The following is a 22,407-nucleotide window of genomic DNA, read 5'->3' as shown; positions in this document are numbered from 1 at the left end:
GGAAGAGTGCAGAATACATGTCCATTAAGACAGCTAAAGTACATCATGAATGCAGAGATTCCCGATTTCATTTACCTATGTTTCACAAAAATATTTAGACTGATTTGAAAGTTGCTCCCTGAAATAGAATAATAGGTTTCTATTAAAATTCATTTATAAAGCCTTTGCATTATTTCTACAAAGGCCCCCGCAGAGAGAACACTTTTTAAGAGACAGTTTAAACAAGATTGCAAAAACACCCACATGCTTCCCATACATCTTTTAAAAAGGTTTACTTGCTAATGCTGGTATAGTTAACAATGAAATATATTTTAAAGATTGTACTAGTACTGGACCTCCAAAGACATAATTACATGTCTTGACTTAATAGGGTGATACATGAAAACAAGGTTGCTGGTGCATGTAGACATGTTTCCCCCTTTACATGAGTTGCAGTTAAACTAGAAATGTCTTATCAAAACTACAGTGTCATTAAAGTGAAATATGGTATCTGATGGTTTCAGAAAAAGCCAGGGACTTAAATCTTATTTTAAAGTTGGTTGAATATCCTGGCTTGTTCTGGAGCTGATAGGTATAGTTTCCTAGTTCAAACAAAACAGTGTGACTTGGTTTATTGCAGCTTGCACAAAGAGCCACAATACTTGAAATAGATTAGTATTATGCAACTCTTCTTCCTACATCTTAAGTACCTCTTTCTTTTGCCATGCCTTGCTGTAGCCCTGATTTCATACTATCTCCTCTGATTATGCTTAGAGCTATCCAGGGTTGCTTTCAAACCATAGGCTGAAATGTAGTCTGTGTCATTTATTTGGTTAGCCCTAATAAGTTGTTTTCTTCAGTAAGTCCTATTACAGAAGCAATGCTAATCTGGAATTATGGGAAACATGGATGGAAGAGGGAAGGAGAGAACATACACATCGGCAGGATCCTTCTGATCATCTCTCCAAACAATGGTTTGAAGATGTGACATCAAAATTAAACATTATATTTCCCCTTAAAGATAAAAGTGTTTTTTTAAACAGTTTCTTTTTGTATCAGAAAGAAACAACTTGCAAGAATGTTTTTAATTTATAACTGGAGTTTCTCTTTGAGATGTCTTAATCCTGCTGAATCGGACCAGGGGTCCATGTAGTTCAGCCACCTGTGCCCAGGTTTCCAATGTCTTTGGAAAATTTGTAGCAAAGGCTGTTTGCCTCATACAGTCTTGGAAGGAGTGTGTTAAATATTAAATAATCAAAGTAATGGAACTTGATTAGCTGCTCTGCCAATTTAAATAATCTCAGTTTAGGTCTTAATGTATTCAGTCAAAATGAGTAACAACATTTCCCCACTCCCACCTCACATCTTTGAGCAGTAATCATGTCTGTCATTTGTGTGCCTCATGGACAATATATTTTTAACAACTGAAGAAAAAGCCAAAGTGCTGTCAAGTTTTGCTATCTGAGTTAAGGAACAAGCAGAGGGCTCTCTGAATTTATGCCCAGTGTGAGCAGAAGTTGTAGCATTCCTGGGGCTTTTCCTTATACTTTCTGTGTTGCTTGCTACTTTTTTCAGCACAAGAGAGGAGGAATGAGCAGTTGAGGTTTATAAAGGGAAGACCTCTAAGTTTTGCTGTTTACACTCTGGGCTTGGTAAGATTTTAAACACCCGTTGCCTCAGAGTTGGCAGCTGCAGCACGTAAAGGAACAAGCTGTATTCACATTAGATAGGAGTAGGTTAAAAAGTCATTGGGTAAAAGTACTTTGGGAGTGTGAACAGTTGAGATGTTTAATTAGGAGTTATGTGGACTAAGTAGAAGCTCTGGCTTGCCAGTGACTTACCTCAACTTTACTACATTGTACAAAAACAAACGTAACTAGCTTAGTAGTGTCTGTATTTACTGCAGTAGTAGGACCTGAACCTGCTGTTTATATGCAAAATACATGCTCTAAGCTTTGGTCCTGTAATGACAGTTGCAGAATATTATAGTCTCTCAAAACGGCTTAAGCAGGGGTCTCAAACTCAATTTATCTGGGGGCCGCTGGAAGTAGCATCTGGGTGAGGCTGGGCCACATCAGATTTTCTGCCAAGTGGAGCAAGAGCCCAGGGAAGCCACCCAGGACTGGGGCTCCGAGGAGGAGGGCCATGCGAGCCCTCATCGCTGGCCACGACCCCTTCCAGCTTCTTCTTCACTACCACCACCACCAGCAGCAGGAAGAAGAAACGGAGAAGGGAGGGAGCGCTGGCGACTGCTTAGCTGGGGGGGGGGGAGGGGTTGCAACATAAAATTAAAAAAAAAAAACCCTCACAGAATTTGCCTTGCCAAAGGAGAAAATCCACCACTAGTACCTGCGAAATTAAACAAAACAGGGTGGGCCCTCTCACAGGTGCGTGCGCACCCGCACTCAAACACACACGGAGGTCTGGCAGCCTTCCTCTGAGGGCCCCCCTCAAAAAAGGCGCACTCAGCAGCAGCAGCTACCCCCACCACAAAGAGGAGCAAACTTTGTGAGGTGAGCCCAGGCAGCCTCCAGAGCCGAGGCAGCTGAAGCAGGACAAAGAGGAGTAGGAGTAGGAGGAAGCATCATTGGGTGCTGAGGTTGCCGCAGGCCGAGCTGGTGCTGGGGGTGCCGAGAGAGAAAGAGAGGCAGAGAGCTGCTTCCCTGGAAGAGGCAGCAATGGCAGCTGCTGTTGGCGGCTTGGAGGCACTCTTCGAAGATGGGCTGGGAGCGAGCTCTGCTCTCAGGCATTGCTCAGCAGCGGCTTGGACACTCAGGGAAAAGGGCCGGCAGCGCGCCTCACTCGCCGGCTCTCCCCCAAGACCGCCTCTTGCACCCTCCATCCACAACTGCAGCCTGCCAGCCAGCAGACAGGGTACTTTGGGGGGGGCAGGCAAGGCAGGGCCACAAACTATCGTCTGTCGGGCCACAAATGGCCCGCGGGCTGCATGTTTGAGACCCCTGTGCTTAAGCCTTGGTGGGTTTTAAGTCTTTTGTTTGAAAATGTTTAAATAGAAAATGTGAATTTGTCAATATTTTCTTTTCTTGAATGTTCCTGCAAGATACTACCATAATATAAACTGGTATGTAATAAAATGTTATTCTTTGGCTGCTTTTGTGTTGAACAAGAAATTATGGATTACTTTGTATTTCATTATGAGCAAGTTTTCATCATCAGAATGATTCTTGATATCAGATCTGTAAATAAGGATTGTTGCATAATGAACATCTTCAAATTGTTGTTTAGAAGCTTTTTAAAGACTTAAAAATGGGACAAATAATTACATGGAGGTTGTTACTTCCTTCAATTAGGTTCTAGTCCACAGTGTAAGTCTATGGTCATAGAGCAGGGGTCTCAAACTCAAATTACCTGGGGGCCGCTGGAGGCAGAGTCTGGGTGAGACCAGGCCGCATCAGATTTTTTTTTTTTAAAAAAACACCTCACGGAATTGCCTTGCCAAAGGAGAAAAGCTCCCATTGATACCTGCGAAATTAAACAGAACGGGGCGGTCCCCCCCACAGTTGCGTGTGTGTGCACGCACACAAACACGGAAGTCTGGCAACCATCCTCTGAGGGCCTCCCCTCAGAAAAAGGTGCACTCAGCAGCAGCAGCAGCAGCAGTAGCTACCCCCACCATGACAGGGGAGCAAACTTGGCGAGGCGAGGCCAGGCAGCCTCCAGAGCAGAGGCAGCTGAAGAAGGACGAAGAGGAGGAGGAAGCACTGCTGGGTGCAGAGGTGGTCGCTGGCTGGGCTGGTGCTGGGGGTGCTGAGAGAGAAAGAGAGCCGCTTCCCTGGAAGAGGCGGCAGCGACAGCAGCAGCAGCTGCTGTTGGCTGCACTGTTGGAGGCGCTCTTCAAGGACGGGCCGGGAGCAAGCTCCGCTCTCAGGCATCGCTCGCCGGCTCTCCTCAAGACAGCGCCTCTTGCACCTTCCATCCGGAACTGGCAGGCTGCAGTTCCGGATAGAGGGTGCAAGAGGCACTGTCTTGGGAGAGAGCTGTTGAGCAAGGCGAGGCTTTTTTTGACTCTTGACAGCAGAGGATGTGTGGGTGCTTCAGGAGGCACGCAAGGCAGGGGCCACAAACTCATCTGACGGGCTGCAAATGGCCCCCGGGCCGCATGTTCGAGACCTCTGTCATAGAGTTTTAGATGTGTCTTTTAAAGCCACTTGGATATGGAAAATTAGGGACCAAGACTGCTGTAACAAGTACTGTATGATAAGTGCTCTCTTAGGTATTTCATAAGTTATAATATGTGCCCCACTTTTAAAGTTCATCTGATGAACTGTTGTAAGGATTTAAAACATGCATGTTGTCTGGAGAGTAGTTATCAATTCGCTTGTCAGAATGTATCTGGTTCTTCCCATTTCTGCAGCCTCTTCTAAGTCAGTTTCTTATAATACCCTAATGCATTACACACCTACTCCACTCCTACGCTTGCATTATTCAGTTGGTCTTTGATAACCTATGACAGCTTAGATTGTATGAATCTTGGCAGTGTAGCAGAGCTGAATGTGTATTGCTTTGTAATACTCCAGATGGGAGTGTCCCAACTTGAGCTTTGAAATGTGCCAGGAAAACTGACAAGGAGCAACACTCCTGTGACTAGTTACATGTCTCTTTTATACTTAAAACTGGATTTATTAGATTTGATATTCCTGATTTTTTCATCTTTACAGAGCAAATTCAAAGCAGAAAAAAAACATTTTGCCTTTCTTTTCTGTACTTCCTAATAATCAGTGATTTGACTAGGATTTCCAAAAGCATAGAAACTAGTTGACCAAGCTTTGAGGAGTAAAAGATTAGTAATCGTTTGACTTCTTCAAACAGTACATGAATCATATAAATGTGATACTTAACTGAAAAGTGGTATTTTAAGTCAATGTCAAAATTTCCTGATTATCTAAATTCTATGCTTGCCATGTCTTGTCATAGCCTTTTAAAAAATAACTTGCAGCTTTAAGAAGCTAAATCAGCTAAACTTTTTAACAGCTACTGTACATGACGAAAATTACATTGTCTTAGGTTCACATGCTGCAGTTGTGCTGGATCCAGCGATATCTTTGCTTGTATAGAAGGACTCTGTGAATTGAAAGCCTGAGATTCTGCTCGCTCTCCACCTGGCAGACTTTCTAGAGTGAGTCCCTCAGTTCCTGGAAGCAGATTTTTGGGCAAAATCAGCAGAATATACCTTCCTTCTTTTGCTAAGAATATTCATTTATTTTTAGCAGAATTCTATCTTCAGGAAGGTAGAGCTTTGTCTTTATAACTAATAATTTGGTATTTCACAGTTAAGCAATCTGGTGCTCTGCATATATTTTTTGACTACACTTTCCATAATCCTAGGGTATTGGTTAGAGGAAGGGCTCTCTTAACAATTGTACATTGCATTTTATAATCTGTAGCTATTGAATTTTTGCAAAAAAAATGTACATGAGATAAACATTCATAGTTTTGAGAGATTAAATAAGAAACAATTTGTGTATTTTACTGTTGGAATTGTGGCCAAGTGATTTGGATGCTTGGCTTGAAATCTTAATTATAACTGTAGTTAAATATCTGTTTTAAATATTAGCGGAAAAAAATGTCAAAATAAGAGAATTAAACGTTTGTATTGTGACCTATTTATAGGTATCTTCAAATGAAATTCCAGCCAAAATCCTATTGACATAAATTTATGCTGGTGGAAAGCAATGATGCAATCAGCCGATGCTGTTAAAATTTAATTTAAATTAACAAAAAACTTAATTTAATCCGCCCTGTTTCAGTTTCTAAGGATCCTTAGGACTCCTTTTTGTTATGAGGAAGCCTTTACGAGCAATGTAATGGGTGAGGAAGTATTGAATTGTCACCAGATCGCCACCAGTAGGATTGGGACCATTAACTGTGATCTGGTAGTGATTTTTGATTATTAAAGTCTCCCTTCTCCATCCTGAGGCTCTCAAAGGTCCCCCAAGGCAAAAGGGAACCATAGGAAACTGAAAGGGGGGGGGAATAGGAAAATTTCAATTAATTAAAATTTTATTGGTGCTAGCTGATGACATCATCAACTTCCAGTAGCATAAATTTACATGTTAGGATTTTGTCCACTGTTACTTTTCTGAGATATGTTTACTACTTAATCATAACAGTTTCTCTCTTCCCGGTCCCCTTCCTTCTGCTTTAATGGCGGTTTCATTCTTACTATGTGTTCTTCCTATAACATGTCTACCCACTTTTAGTTCAAAAACCATTATCCAAAAATGGTTTTTCATTTGGGTACATCCTAAATTCGTGAGCCCAGTAATCTTTTTTGGCTGTTTACAAACAGTCTAGGTTTTATTTTAAACTGTTCTAGAATGAAAGGAACAGAACGCTCCAGGCCTTAGATTCTGAAAAACAAACTGTCTGGTCTGCCTCTTCTTTCATGTCAGGATCATGTCATCTTCAAGCAGAGGTGAAAGATTTAAACCTCTGAAAATGTCAAGAGACCCACTGAAATCCTGTTGCATAGTCTTGTATATACTGCGAGGATGATGTCATCATACTGCTCATGAAAAAATTCCTTGGGTGATTTTGGGATTACTGTGACTTCATCACATTGTGTATGAGTTGCATGCATCCTGAAATTGTATTTAATCTGTGCTGATTTGTATTTAATCAGTGGTGGTTTGTCACTGTTGATGATATCAACTTTGTTGTGCACACAGAGTTGCACAATAGGCTTTCAGGCACTGTTATCTAAAAGGAGAGCTTGAGGGACGAAGATAAGTTATGATCCTGTGAAAATGTATGTCTTACTAACAGTGGAAAGTTTCATTAGAATAACTTTGATATATTATTTGGCTCATGCTTAAGTTTTTCAAGCCACTGATTAGGTAGAAGCAAATACGTTTTCATTATGGAAATATGGTAATGTTCAAAAATCAGAGCTTAGAATCTCAAAAAAAGCAACATATTATGCATTTGTTGTTTTTCAAGAGTAATGAAATACTACTTGCAAGAAGTGTTAACGTAGCACGTTATCATCAACCTCTTAACTCGACTGGAGTAATGAGTAATAAGCAAGTTATTTGCTTCATCACTTTATTGACTTCAGTCAATAATCTTACTAAAACTATTTGTTATTCTGGAAAGAATGAAAATATAGACGGCATGCTTGGCTCTTTACACTTTGGAATGTAGGTATCTGTGGGTTTAATGACTTTTTCCACATTAAGGGTGTACCAAAAGCTGTCGACATAGGAGCTGTATAATTAACACTACAGCCACAATTAATAGTTCACAATCAAATTAAAAACACTGTAAGTAATGCAGTAGAAGAACGGAGTAGAAGAATGGAGTCTAACGAGGATACTTAGGGTAGTTCAGAGTGTTGGAAAAATTATGCTGTTTGATTCTGCAGTTTTCTTTTGTTTCATATAGGTAAATTTTCCTTAATTCTGAGAGAGAATATACAACTGATACACACTATATAACCTTTTTTTTAGGTGGCTCAGGTTACATGAAAAGTTACTGGTTACTTGGGAGGCCTATTTCTTGAGGTGTTTCTAGTGTTGGGAATCATGTGGGGTTTTCTGACATGGCCTGGACTTTCTTGTATGATGTAAGAGGTGCAGGTAATATAGTGGGACCTTGGTGTAATCAAGTAAATGTTGTATGTTTGACATCCTGAAATTGTCTTATAATCTAATGAGTATTAGGAGTATGCTTTGTGTTAGAAATACAGAACTAATTATAATGCATTTGAGAGAATGTAGCAAGAGGAAATGGAAAAAGAGAGAGATGTAAATGTGTTTTGTAACAGAATCTTATCGTAGATATAATACAGTATTACCAATGATTTAGCTATGAAGGGAATGTGGTTATAATATCGTGCTTTCACTCATCTACCTTTATTCGTGAATTCCACACTTTCAGTGCTGTTTGCTTAAGTGTGTTGTTCAAGTGTAATTGTTGTTGACATGAAGATAGTCCAAAATTTCATTTTGTAACTTAAAAGGTTGATCAGGGTTCTGAAGTGAAGTTTATGAATATACCGTACTCACTCCTAGTTGTTAAACTCACGAAAGTTTGTTTTTGATACAGGTCTGAATTTATTCACTGGCTGTACTATCAACAGTATAATTATACTTTTATAGAAATAATAGCATTTAATGTTTAAAAACTTGAATCATCATAATATTTCATATTGTTCTTACAAGTTTGGCATTTAAGAGGTTTCATGGATTGCATTCTTGGTATCTACTAGCAGAAAGGGAGTAGTGTGATTTTTTACTAGTTCTCCTCACAGATCTTGCTGTTGCTGAAAATACACTTCAGAAAATTGGGGAACTCTCCACAGTAGCATGAATGTTGATGTGGAAGAATAGACAGAAGCCACCTCTTCCATCTTATGTTAGTAAGAGATTCTGCTAGGTCAAATAAATTCCAGGTACATTCTTTTAGTGTTGAACAGTACTTTGGATAATATTTTAGGGTGCAGTATTTTGTAGAATAACTATAAAACACCATTATATGAGACTTATTGGGTTGGTTCAAGGGCCATTCTGCAGCAGCACCTTTTTCTGTAGTGGTCCGCTTCTGGCCTCTTTTGGCCCGCTACATATCTTGTACTCCAACTCCTGTTAAGTGCTGCTAATGTGGCAAGTGGTCCGTAAGATGAGAATTTGGCTATGGTGGATTTAATTGATTTAAATAATGATTTAAATGAAAACAGAATTTTTTTTGACAATTTTAATAAAAAATTTTTTATTTAAATCACTGGTTCTTAACCTTTGGTTACTCAGAAGTTTTGGACTGCAACTCTCAGAAGCCTTCACCACCAACTGTGCTGGCTGGGGTTTCTGGGAGTTGCAATTCAAAAACATCCGAGTAACAAAGGTTAAGAACCACTGATTTAAATCATCATTTAAAAAATCATGATTTAAATCAATTTGACTTGAAAAAAAATAATTGATTTTCATCCACCCTGGTTTTGGCCCACCAGAATCTGAATGACCATGATTGTATACATGGTCATTGCTGTTGTAATTTTGTCTCCTCTTCCTCCTACTCCTTCTTGTTTTTTTAAAATATATATAAAGATTACACATTAAGGCTTTTTATTTCCCCCCAGCTAATTCTGAAATAGAAGTTTCTGTGTCTGCAAGAAATATCCGAAGGTTACTGAGTTTTCAGCGGTACTTGAGATCTTCCCGTTTCTTCCGTGGTATTACTCTTCCAAATTCTTCAAACTTTTTAGATGATGATTACAATGGACAAGCTAAGGTTTGTTTACAAAATTATTCTATAACCTTGCTTTGAATGAAATACATGTTAAGGTCTGCAAGTTACTAAATGACTCTCACCAACTGCTCATGTTGCATCTTCTAAATACTTCTGAACTTAAGATCTGTCTTCTTTAGGAACAGATCTCAGAACAAGACCATTACAGTTGGCACTAAGGGACATAATTTGTGTGTATTAGGAAAAAATTGATTCAGTGTGAAGGCTTAAATGTATCTGTCTTATTTTAGAAACAGAAGATGACCAAGCTATCTTCAAGGATGGCAAAGATAATTAAACCAAATTGCTCTTTGAAACGTTGATGTATTTTTACACTGGTTGTTCTCCCAAGGCTAGATTCATTTGCATGAATCTACACAATTTATGTTGCTTTCAGCTATTGACACATTTTATTTCAGGTCTCCCCATTGTTTGTTTAAAAACTAGACAGGCTTGAACAACAGAGTATTTTTGGATTATTGTAACCTCTGAAACCACTGGATTAGAATTGTGTAACCTTTTTCCTGCATCCCTCTCATCATTGATTTTATTACTCATCAAAAAACTGGAGAAATATTTCTGGGAGGCCTGATTATCTGTCTAATGGATATCATCACCTTGTTTACTTCAAAATAGCCCCAAGTAAACTTTTTTCAAAATTGTAAGAAACCTTCAGTGGGGAGAAAAAGAAACTTCCCTGTCTGAATTGTCTTCAGCTGCCCATTCCCTTGTAAACTAAAGTTCATGTCTCTGCAGTATTGTATTGATTAAGATAAAGTGAAATGGGAGTAATGAAGAGCCATCACTGTGTTTTAAAGCAGCCTGACTTGCACAGTATGGCAGTCCAGGGATTCATGGGAACCTTGGCTTACCATGAATGATCAGGGCAATGGTGCACTTTGCCATAGTAGGAATAGCTTTAAAAAACAAACAAAAAACAAAAAAGACAGGCAGCTTCACCCAGTGGCTTATTTCTTATGTCATCTGAACCAGGGTGCAGCTGCCACTCTGGATTCTAGAGAACAAATTCACAGGTTGTTTTAGGTTTATTCATTGGGTCTTTTTCTGGTTTATAAGAAGAGATATAAATCAGGGTATAGTAGCTGTTCCCACATTTGAATGACAGAATAAACAAACTAGAGTGAAAAACAATAGAATATGAATGTATGGAGGTAAGTGCAATAACTCATAAATAACTGTTTTCTAGTATTCTTTCTTTTTTGCTTTCAGTGTATGTTAGAGAAAGTTGGGAACTGGAATTTTGATATCTTCCTTTTCGACAGGCTAACAAATGGTAAGACCACAGTTTGTATTCTTTCTTGAATCACTTTTTCTTCACTAGGCCTGTCCCACCTTCCTCTTTGCATTAAAAAAGCACCTTTTTTGAGGTGAATGAGTATGTTTCATGCAAGCCTAAATGTACAGTCCATGTCCAGTTGAAGTACTCTCCTTCTAATGATTGCACAGAGTTCATTATTCAGGTGCAGATAGCCAATTTGAAATTTGTTATCTGCTACTTAACTATGTTTTCCTATTTGTTGCTGCTTACATCAAATCTAAAACTCTTCAAATACCTCCGTGGAGAGTAATAACTTTATCATGATATATCTTTTGTTTTGGGTGAGGAAATATTGTTACTCAGTTGTTTTGAAACATCCAATATATTCACATTTTCAAATATATTTGACTTCATATGAAGAAAGCTAGTCCTCACTTGGAATATGGTTACCTTAATTACCAACTGTCTTTTTTGTATTTACAAATATTCCTACAAATATTTAAGCTTACTGAAATTCTTGCTGATTGGTATTATAGAAAATGGTTATATTTGACTACTTTTCCTGGGAGATGTAGTCTAGGGACTCAGGCTCTTTCTGTGAAATAGAAGAAAACTATTTTAAAAGGTAGAATAGATTATGCATTCTAGCATGATTGGCTTAAAGAGCATTCATTCATTCATTCATTCATTCATTCATTCATTCATTCATTCATTCATTCATTCATTCATTCATAAACATGAAGAAGAAAAGAACCCTAAAGGGACAGATACAAGGGAAGAATAGAATCATGCTATCAAGAAGATTATTAGCCAGATATATTAGAACATAAGAGTTTGCTGGTCTTCCATTTTTAGCTGTTTGTTTTTGGAATGATATCTCTGCATCTTACAGTAATAGTAGAAGGCATTTGATTCATCCAGAGAAAATGGAAGACAAATACGAGGGGGTGCTGATAAGTATTGAGCTTTTTGCAGAAAAAAATTGAGCTAAGAAGCTGTAACTGCCACACTATTCTACATATTCCCCCAGGAAGTCAATGCACTTACAACATCTGTCCTGCAGTTTCTTAAGTCCCTGCAAATAAAATTCTTCCGACTGCTGGTGTAACCACTCATTTGCAGCATTAGTTGCCTCCAGAATACAGAGGTGCCCTGCATAGCGATGATAATCCGTTCCGAAAAAATTGTCGCTATCCGGATTCATCGCTGTGCGGGGAAAAAAACCCATTAAACACGTTTAATGTGTTCCTATGGGCAAAAAACTCACAGCTATGCGGAAATCCTCCATCCAGCCGCCATTTTCGCTGCCCGGTAAGTGAGGAAAGGGTGTGAAAACACTGCGGGCAGCCATTTTGTTTACCCGGTGGCCATTTTGGAGCTGCCGATCAGCTGTTTTTAAAACATTGTTATGCGATAATCGGTAAGCGAAACGCTTACCGATCATCGCAAAGCGATGTTTACCCATTGAAAACATCATCATGCGATCGCTTTTGCGATCACAAAAACCTCATTGCTATGTGGATTCGTCATTAAACAGTGCGCTCGTTAAGCGAGGCACCACTGTACTCCCAAATTGTTGTCCTTTTAGATGTTTTTTGAGTTTGGGGAACAAATAATAGTCAGAAGGAGCAAGGTCGGGAGAATAGGGTAGATGGGGCATCACTTGAAAGCCTAAGGATGTCAGTTTTGCCATTGTTTCACCTGCAGTGTGTGAGGAGCCGTTGTCGTGCAATAGGATGACACCTTTAGAGCGCTTTCCTTGATGTTTTTCCTTGATGTTTTGCCTCAACTTCATCAATAAAGCACAGTAATATTTTTCATTGATGGTTGAACCCTGTTGAAGGTAGTTCTCCAGCAGAACTCCCTTCTTATCCCAAAAAATTGTTACCATTTGCTTCTGCACCAACCTTTGCACTTGGAACTTATTTGGCCTGAGGGAACTACCGTGCCTCCATTCCTTAGTGTGGCAACCCCAGACCTACTGGAGTATGCCACCATGTAATTATGCTGCCACCAACCATTCCCTATAAGGAGTCACACAGACCAGGAATGGATTTTAATAAATAAAAGAACAAGGTTTATTGAAATAACAAACAGGGTAAATAAAAGAATCAGGTAAATAGGATAATGTAACGTGGCATAACCCCAATCACACACATACAACAGCTTGGTTCCCACTGAACCCTTTAAGGTAACGCACAGACCCTGAACCTATCAGTTCTGGCTACCTAAATAGAAACCTGAACCTATCAGGTATGTACTAACTGACACACAGTTGTACTCAGTCTGACACACAGACTCCAACTCCCCTTCTCCACACAAGCTCCAAATATATATACAGTACAGCTCCTCCCCCCTGATGTCCCGCCTTCCACTCCCCATAGGATGGAACTTTCCCTCCAAACCCATGACAGACAGGTACCATCAGTGCTGTATGTGATACTTAGACTGTTCCTTTGTCTCAGGATTATAACAGTAGATCCATGTCTCATCACCAGCTACCAGTTTGTCCAGGAAATCTGACTCATTTCTTGCAAAAGGTTCCAAAACAGCCACCGATGACTCCACATGTTTCCTCTTTTGTTTGGTTGTCAAAAGTTTGGGGATCCACTTTGCTGCCAGTTTTCTCATTTCCAAGTTGTTGTGGATAATGGCACCAACTCTCTCACGTGCTATTCTCAGATGTGTAGCAAAATTTTGGCTGATATTCGGCGGTCCTCCATGATCATGTCATGGATGGCTTTCACATTTGCAGGCACAGAGACAGAAACAGGCCTTCCACTGGGTTTCTCACATTCAACACCAAAATGGCCAGTTTTAAATTTGACAACCCAATGTTTAACTGTTGCATATGAAGGGCCACTGTCACCCATAGTTTGTGACATTTCATCATGGATCTGCTTTGCACCTTTCCCTTGGAGAAACAGGAACTTGATTATGGTCCTGTGCTCTTGCACATCGAACTTTTCTGGAGGTGCTGCCATGTTCATCTTGGACCTGAACATGAAAGATAAGTTAAAATCATAGGCAGTTGATTTTTGCCCCATTGAATACAGACAAATTGGCCAATACACCCTGCAGTTTATAGCTTCCTAGCTCATTTTTTTCTGGGAAAGGCTCAATACATATCAGCACCCCCTCATAAACATGCAGTAAATAAAAATTTTGCAACAATCCGTTTCAGAGTATTAGCGAAGATGCAGTGATACCAGTTCAAGTTTGATATGCCAGCACTTATTTTTAACATATAAATAGGAATTTCTAGTATACTAAATACTTGCACTCTGTTAAACCGCTTCTTAGAGCTCTATACCTTGTTTACTGGGGAATTGCTTTAAAAAGAAATGAACTAGTATGTACTGGGTTTTCAGCATCTTCACAAGAAAGCTTGAGAATTAGCATACCTGCCACTGGGTATTGCTTTGCTTTATTTAGAGAACAGATGTTCTGCTGAAAGTTAACAAAAAGGATAAAAGCAGGTTTAAGGTATTGCTGGAATAACCACAATGGGCCTGCCCTCTTTGAAGTCCCTGGTGAAATTAATATCATGTTTTACATTTAGAGTTTCCCTGGCACTGCTGGGTCTTGACCTTTTTTTGAATTTTATTTTAAAATCTTGGTTATGGATAGAGTGAATTCCCCATTTCAGATGATAAGCAGCATGAAGATGAGAATGAGTATCACATTCTGTTCAATCATTTATTTAACCATTAATGCTGGTTTTAGGGGTGTAAGATTTTCAGTAACTGTAAATTACTTCACATTATAGGATAATCTCTCATTGCCTTTGAGATTCAGAAAGAGGAACGTTAACTGAAAATTTGGATTATACAATTTAAAAGATAATAATGAATTAATTAGTTGGTTCAATCAGACTAATCAGAAATATTTTAAATGATTTACATTAATTTGAGTGTGACAGATTAATTTTGGTGGCAGAGAAATATACCTCTGTATCAAAAAAGAATATATCAAAGCTATGTTCTTTTTGCTACAGGATTAGCATTATGGTGTATAAGCTAGGGGTGAGCAGACTGTACCCTTTCAGGAACCACTTTTTTGAAAGTAGAACTGGACCTGGTGCAAGAGACGTACACTTTAGAATTAAAGAATTCTAAGTTAAGAATGAGAACCAGAATTGATAGAGTTCTTAAAAAGACCAAGGTTTTCTTTGTTCCACTAATAGGATTTATGGTAGGGATGATATTTGTGTGATTTGGTACCACTGTTCTAAAATAACTGTAAATCAGAAATCCACACTGATCATCTAAATATTTGTCCATCATGGAGATCTACCTTCTGCAAATATCTGGTATAAATATTGTTCTCTTGAGCTTTAATTCAGTGCAAAAGCTTGTTGTGAGCCGAGCTGATTGCCGACACGAGGTGATGTTTTGCTGAGTCTCTACGCTGTGAACACATCTTTAGAATAACCACTGTAATTTATGCTGAAAACTGATTAGGGGTCAGCCTAATGAGTTTGCTGATAACTGTCTGTACAACTTTCTGTTGCCTAGGGATTAGAAATAAAATGTTTGATAAGAAATATTGTGGCTATATAGTGCATATATAAATGATAAGGAATAATCTTAAAACAGCCAATTATATGCTTATTATAGATTATTTCAGTTTTTATATTTGTTTGCATAAAGATCATTATAAATATGCTATGTTATCTTCCAATATAGATATGCCATTCAAACAAATTAGTGTGAATAAAAATCAAGCAAACAAATGAGAAGCAAAAGAAAGATAGTTTGTCAAGGGTTATCTCAGAAACTAGTATGTTAATTTTACAATGCTGGGTGAAATTTTTCGAAGTTTGTATGTGGTAGAGCAGATTCTGAGCTCGGAAGTATACTAAATTTTAAATATTTCTGATAAAAAATTATGTTTAGATCAGTGTTTCCTAACCTTGGGTAACCCAGGTGTTCTTGGACTGCAGCTCCCAGAAGCCTTCACCACCAGCTGTGCTGGCTGGGGTTTCTGGGAATTGTAGTTCAAGAACACCCAGGTTATCCCAGGTTGGGAACCATTGTTTTAAATAAATGATTGGAAAGAAAGGTGTGTACGAAACTCTTAATTGTTGTACTTAATAGGTAGGTGAACTCTGCTAGCTGGGTAATCCTGTGGGCCAAAGATTGAGGATGGGAGAGATTGCAGTCTATCATTCTGTGGGTCAAGATTAGTTACAGTTACTTGATTCTTATGGGTACGTTTTCTAGTAATCTGCCTGTTATTTGAGAAAGCTATTGCATCAGATTTTTTTTCTTGTGGCTAGATATCTGGAAAAGTGTTTGCATTTTGCAGATGACTGAGTTTTAAGCCCATATAGTGAAGTGTAGCAAACAATTCAACCAGCATAATTTTCTACTTCTTCACATTAAAGGCATGTTTCGATTTTTCTTGGTTTTTTTAGGAAACAGTTTAGTCACCTTAACCTTCCACCTGTTCAATCTTCATGGACTTATAGAACACTTCCAGCTAGATACAATGAAGCTCCGCAGATTTTTAGGTAAAAGGCTTTTAAAAGTTTACTTTTAAAACTTCTGGTGAGTTAGTTTTGCAAATGAAACATTTCAGTAAGGGCTTTTCCAGATGCTAAAATATTTGTGGTGTCAGCAGCAGGCCCTGTGCAAAGGGTGAGACAGCTATACAGTTGGATGAGGTCCTCTTTGGTACTTTAACTTGTATTCCCCAGCATAGAAAAAAGGAAAGCACGGCCATCCTAGCAAACAGAGAAAGGAGAGTGGCATGATTATTTATTACAGGTTCACACATTCTCAAGCCAGTGGCTTTCTTAGTGGGACCAATGTTATTTTCTAGATATCCAAGGCCTATTCATTGGTCTTGGTAGAAGTGAGTGCCCATCCTCTAAAGAAGTTCTAAAATAAAGGTGAAAAGGTGAAAAAAACAACAACAGTATATTTGACAAAAGGTTACTGATGAATAGGAGGAGGGAGAGTGTGATGGAAATTTGTCACAAATGCTATTTGGTAGATTTACCGTGGCTTTGATCTTCTTTACACACAATTACAGACTGCCATAGATGTACTAAACGAAGGGAAGTCTGCCTTTTACAGCAATAAAATTATATACTTCAAGTGCTTAGAAAAGTGTTATTACTCCATATCTGAAGTACTTCCTTAGAGAACAAGTCTGGATCTTTTGTAACAATTTGTAAGAGCTGTGCCAGTTAATGCATGTTAAGTACCTGGCTAGGAAGATTCTTGTGGTATTGTTGTCGTTTGATCTGCATAAAAAGGAAATTTGTCCATTGCAGTTTTCTTGTCATGAATTAGTGCTATTTTGGTAAATTAGTTATGAAATTATACAGGATGAAATAGAGCTATAGGAATTAGGACATCTTTTGATGAAGCAGGTAGTAAAAGCCTGGCTAAGATACAGTATTTTATCCAGAATCTTAGTTTCAGTCAGTCACTGCCAGTATGCACTGACATCTCTGTACCTCTGTGATGTAAATATTTGTATGCTTGTGTTTATTCTGTAACATAAAGAGTGGATACTAATTTGTCATGTAATTCTAGTTACCTGTGGCTAAAATCCTGTTGCTTTGTGTAGTAAATTGCACTAGAGTAGATCCATTGAACCAGACATGATTTGGTGAATCATGTTCTTCATACATTCCATTGATTCAAATGGGCCTACTCTAGTTACTTACTACACTAAAGTGAGTGATATTCTTGGCTAAAAATGGGACTGAAACAATAGCTGAAATCTTCTCATTTTTGTAAATGCTGATAACATTATCAGCTGTAGATGTTAATCCTGTCAAGTTCTGAGGCTTCCTAGGGAATCAGTATTAAACTGGGAAAGCTTTTGGGAACATTGGAATGGGAGAACGGGAGCCTTTAGTATCTGAAAAGTTGCTGGTGATCCTGATCTTTGGAGCAAGACAACTGCCATGTTTCCCTGAAAATAAGAAAGGGTCTTATATTAATTTTTGCTCTAAAAACTCATTAGGGCTTATTTTCAGGGAAAGTTTTATTTTTTTCATGTACAAAAATCTATATTTATTCAAATACAGTAATGTCTTCTTCTGGTTGCTGCACAATGCTGCACAATAGTGGAGGGTGGGGTTTATTTTTTGGGATAGGGCTTATATTACAAGCAGCCTGAAAAATCATACTAGGGCTTATTTTCAGGTTAGGTCTTATTTTTGGGGAAACAGGGCAGCAGTAATTCTCAGATATTAAAATTTCCCCCACACCTGTCATGAGACTTCCAAAGACTTCCCCAGGTTGAAAAGGATCCTTAGGGAGCCTCACCCTGACGGGTAATATCAAAAATTAATATCCACTGTTGATGTCATGAGCATTTAGGATTATAAAGTTGCACAAGAGGATTTCAGTCAATGTGTATTTTCAACAGTGGTGTTAAACTTTTTAAAAAAAATAACACAAGCCTTTCTTCTCCTTTGTAGTGATGGTTCAAGAAGATTACCACAGTCACAATCCATATCACAATGCAGTTCATGCTGCTGATGTGACTCAGGCCATGCACTGTTATTTAAACGAACCCAAGGTAACTAAAAAAATGCCAGAAGACTTTCTTTAGCTGTTTATTACAAAGTATCTGTTGAAAAGAAATTGAGCCAGTGTGGTTATGAATGTTGTTTTTTTTTTTGTCCTATTCCTTTAGCGTTGTTAAAAATTATGATCTAAATTCAGTGTTGTGCTAGTGTCCAGTTGCTAATACAGTAGAACTGTCTCCTCTTCCCTTCTGCATTGCACTAAAACCTGCTTTGGATAATTTTCCAGACTTTCGAAGCAGATTTTAAGGAGGCATGGGCACTGCAGGAGTATATCCATCCAAGTTCCCTCTTAACTAACAGAACATTAGATATTGGTCCCTGGATCCTGTGGAATAGCTAAAAATAGCTAAAATATAAACTACTGAAATAATTATTTAATGCAGTTTATGAGATTCAGTTTTTGCCTTTTTTGGTACAATGAACAGTATACAAATTTCTTAGAAGTAGCAGTATTTATGTTTATGTACTTCATGTATTGCAGCTTTCTCAGTCTCTAACTCCATGGGACATTCTGCTCAGTTTAATAGCAGCTGCCACTCATGATTTGGATCACCCAGGTGTTAATCAGCCTTTTCTTATTAAAACAAACCATTATTTAGCAAGTTTATACAAGGTAAGTAGAAGTGTACACTTTTGTTCAGACAGACATACATTTTAAATAGCAGTTAAGAATCCATGGTGGAAGAAGATGTGATTCATTCATTCTTCCCCCCCCCCCCGTCTGTTTGTAATGATACACAAGGCAGCTTATTTAAAATCTAAATACAAATAAAATAGAGCTTAAAAGATGAAACAGAAATTGAACAGCAACAGATACATATTGAATCAAGGTTTTTATAGCCTCCTGAATAAGATTACAATTTGCCTGAAGCAGGCAGAAGGAAGGCTACTCCAAATCTTGGGACTTTTCTTGAATGCCTGTCAGCCTTCTGAACTGTGACAGTATGACTGAGAGAATGGCCTTTACAATAGAATGGCAGTCATAGGTGGGGGTGATATGAGTCCTTGGACATTTTGATCCTAAGCCCCGTAGATCAAAGCTAGCACTGGCTATTGAGCTGTGAAAAAAGGAGTACTGTACCTAGTGGCACTGGTAAAGTGTAATATCTGGATGGATAGCTTCCAACAGAATTCCTGAAGCTGCAGTCTAGAGTAACAGAATCTTTTGGATAATCTTCAAGAGCAGCCTTACATTAGCACATTACTGTTATCTGACTAAAATTGACCAATACATGACATGATTCAAGTGAGAAACTGTTTCTTTCTTTTTTTAAAAAAAAAAGTAAGGGCCCAGTTGTTGTGTAAGATGAAATTGCTATAGAGAGCCCTGGTCAATGTAGTTAGCCTGGTCTGAAATGCCAGTTTGACTCCTCAAGAAACTCCTGAATGGCCAAATTGCCATTTTATTAGTGATTCCACTCCATATAGAATGTATGGTGAATAAACTAGATTCATTAAAACCTTAAATCAATAATACCTCTGTCTTACCTGGATTAAACTTCTGCTTTCACTTTTATCCAGTCCAAAACTAGATAGACATTGCTAGAGAATTTCCTGTGAGTGGGAGAATATAAAAGAGAGTGTGCTGGAGTGTTTCCTGTACTCTGAGGGCACAGTAGCCCAAATTTCCAGAAAGCCACTGGGAGAGACTGCCATGTAGTACTTCCATGTAGTCCTCAGTTATATTTTCTAGAATGTTAGTCAAGAAGAGACTATGGTCCCAGCATATAAAAATTACAGTATGTACTTTATTCCAAATTAAAAGCCCAACTCTTTTACATTCTAGGACCATAGTCTCTTCTTGCCTAACATCTTTGGTGAATGTACCCATTCCTTTTCATTGTTATTGGACTTTCAAGAATGTCCCCATCAGTAAAATGTGCTTCTCAGTCCCAGGTTGGGGAAAGAATTAAGAAAAATACCATGGTTGATGTTGCAGAAAGCTGTTGAAATGCTTAACAAAATCAACATGGTTGTATTCCCGTCTTCTGCCTCCTAGTGAAATATTAGCATTATCAATTGTCAGTTGAAGAAAACAGTTAGGATTCGAGCAATATTTGATAGAGCACCATCTTTATGTATTTTCAGAATACCTCAGTGTTAGAAAATCACCACTGGAGATCTGCAGTGGGATTGTTGAGAGAATCTGGATTATTTGCACATATGTCACTAGAAAACAGGTATATATCATTTTTGCTTATACCAGGCTTTCTCTGCACATAATATAAAGAAATATTTTAAATTGGTATAAAATAAAGAGCATAAATTCTTTGCAGAACAATGCATTAATTGCACTTTTGTTTGAAGGCAACCAGAATATTTCATATTGAAACATAGGCTACAACTATAGCTGTAAATGCATATTTTCTATGTACAGTATTATAATTTTTAGTGATGTCAGAATTGTAAGGTATAATCTTTGGAGGAATGTTATGTTCAAAGAATTGTATTAAAAACTATATATTTCGAAGGATTTGCAAGTTCTGTATTGACAAGAAATTGTGTTTACTTGAACCTCGTGTAAATGATTTTCATACATTAAAGTTCTTTCTGTGTTTCTTATGTTTTAGGCAGCTAATGGAAAGCCAGATAGGGGCATTGATCCTTGCCACTGATATTAGTCGGCAAAACGAGTATCTGTCCCTATTTCGCACTCATTTGGACAAGGAAGACTTATGCTTAGAAGACGAGACTCATCGTCATCTTGTTCTTCAGGTGAATCATTGGATTCTTATGTGGAAGAGCAATAACATTGTTAAAGATCTGCTACATAGTGATTTTTAGCTGGCAGACATGGATTTAATTAAAGCCTGCTTTGCTCTCTTAAGTTTGGCAATCCTGAAATCATCCATCTTTTGTATTTTTGCAACACAGTGGGAAATGCTTCCCATATTCCACTAGTGTTCCCGTATTCCACTAGTGTTCCTTAACTTTTTTCTTGTAGGACTATATTGAGAGGCAAGGGAGTGTATTGATGCTTCTTATGTTTTGACATCAACTACCATGTTCACTTTTCAAAATAAGGAATTATTGCTCTTCTAATAAAAAAGGAAGTGATTTTTTTTCCAAAAATTTACATGAAGTTATTGGCACATACAGTTCTCTACTGGATTTTGCTATGGTAAGCAAAATTGCTTACCTAACCATTAGCTTATAGTTTGCTTTTAGTATGGGCTGGTGAATCTCATTGTTGGGGAAATACATGAATCATTTACTGGTGTGTTTTGATGTAGAGAAACTTAGCATGGGAAGTTTGTGAACTGGGAAGTGTTTGGGTGAAACGTCAGTGATTCATTTCAGGTCAAACTCATATTTAAGTGCATAGAGAAATAAGTCTGATTGTGAAATTTGTATTCTGAATTATAACATGTCATATAGCAGTGGAGACTGCTACCCAGCCCTTTCTCTCCATCTTACAGCATAGGAAATAGTATAGTAATTTCAGTTGGTGAAGAGGTGGAAGGGAGAAATCTTGAAACATTGAACAAGTCAAGTCATATTGCAACTTTGTCTAATTAAAAAAGAATGGGGGAGAAAAAACCCTTCTATGGATAAAATTGCTACGGGGTGATAGTGATCATGAATAGTGATGGATAAATGGAATTGAGGAATAAATTACAACCTTATTATGCTGCCCTATGATTGAAAACATCTCATGGAAGGTATCCACATAATTTCCTTTAATCACATTAAAACCCATTGTTCCAGGAAGGAAATCATTCCTTCATTCCTCTGGTTCCCATGCCTTTTTATAACTAAGCCAAAGTACATGTAATTGAAATAACCATATATTCTTCTGCTCATACTTACTTCCATTTCTCCGAGTCTTTTATAGATTGTAAGACCCTTGAGAAAAGGACCTGTTATATTTGTTGTCTGTATAATACTATGCATGTAGACAAACAACTATTTCAGATTTGGTTTAACATTTCATACCTTTGTTTCAGACTACTGGAAATAGTTTTATACAACATGAATATTTTTGTAATATTCTAGTATTCCATTGGTGTTTCTAGAAATATTAATTTCTGCCTGACTTATGTGAACCTGTTGTCTTCTTATATGTAGGGGCTGTGCTTTTTTTTTCAGTTACTCATGCTTCATTCATGTGTAATTGTGTGTTGGATGGTAGCCCTCCTTGTTCTTTCTTGTAGTCTCCATGAATCCCACATATGGGTATATCTGCATCTGCGCAAAAGATACTTGAGAACATTCTAGAGCTTTATCCCTCCCTTCTCTTGTATATTGCTCCATCCAATGGTAATTCTCTCAGTTCCTTTCTTGTCACTGCCAGTGTATCTTTTTGGGAATATCTGGAGTTTCTTCGTAAATTTTAACTTCCCTGTTG

At 38.0% G+C, this 22,407-nt stretch overlaps 1 protein-coding gene across 3 annotated transcripts in view; it reads left to right on the top strand.

Annotated features, from left to right (window-relative positions):
- PDE7A (phosphodiesterase 7A) overlaps positions 1–22,407 on the top strand; it is a 68,112-nt gene that overhangs the window by 35,242 nt on the left and 10,463 nt on the right. For all 3 annotated transcript variants that reach the window (XM_020811896.3, XM_020811906.3, XM_020811914.3), the window contains 7 exons: positions 9,077–9,228; positions 10,456–10,519; positions 15,924–16,019; positions 17,949–18,049; positions 18,541–18,672; positions 20,148–20,239; positions 20,630–20,774. In XM_020811896.3, the coding sequence (XP_020667555.2) occupies positions 9,077–9,228; positions 10,456–10,519; positions 15,924–16,019; positions 17,949–18,049; positions 18,541–18,672; positions 20,148–20,239; positions 20,630–20,774 (782 nt within the window). The remainder of the gene's footprint in view (positions 1–9,076; positions 9,229–10,455; positions 10,520–15,923; positions 16,020–17,948; positions 18,050–18,540; positions 18,673–20,147; positions 20,240–20,629; positions 20,775–22,407) is intronic.

Source organism: Pogona vitticeps, chromosome 4, assembly GCF_051106095.1.
Source record: "Pogona vitticeps strain Pit_001003342236 chromosome 4, PviZW2.1, whole genome shotgun sequence".
NCBI classification, from domain to species: domain Eukaryota; kingdom Metazoa; phylum Chordata; class Lepidosauria; order Squamata; family Agamidae; genus Pogona; species Pogona vitticeps.
The sequence above is the reverse complement of the archived record's forward strand: the minus strand, read 5'-3'. Positions and strand labels throughout refer to the sequence as shown.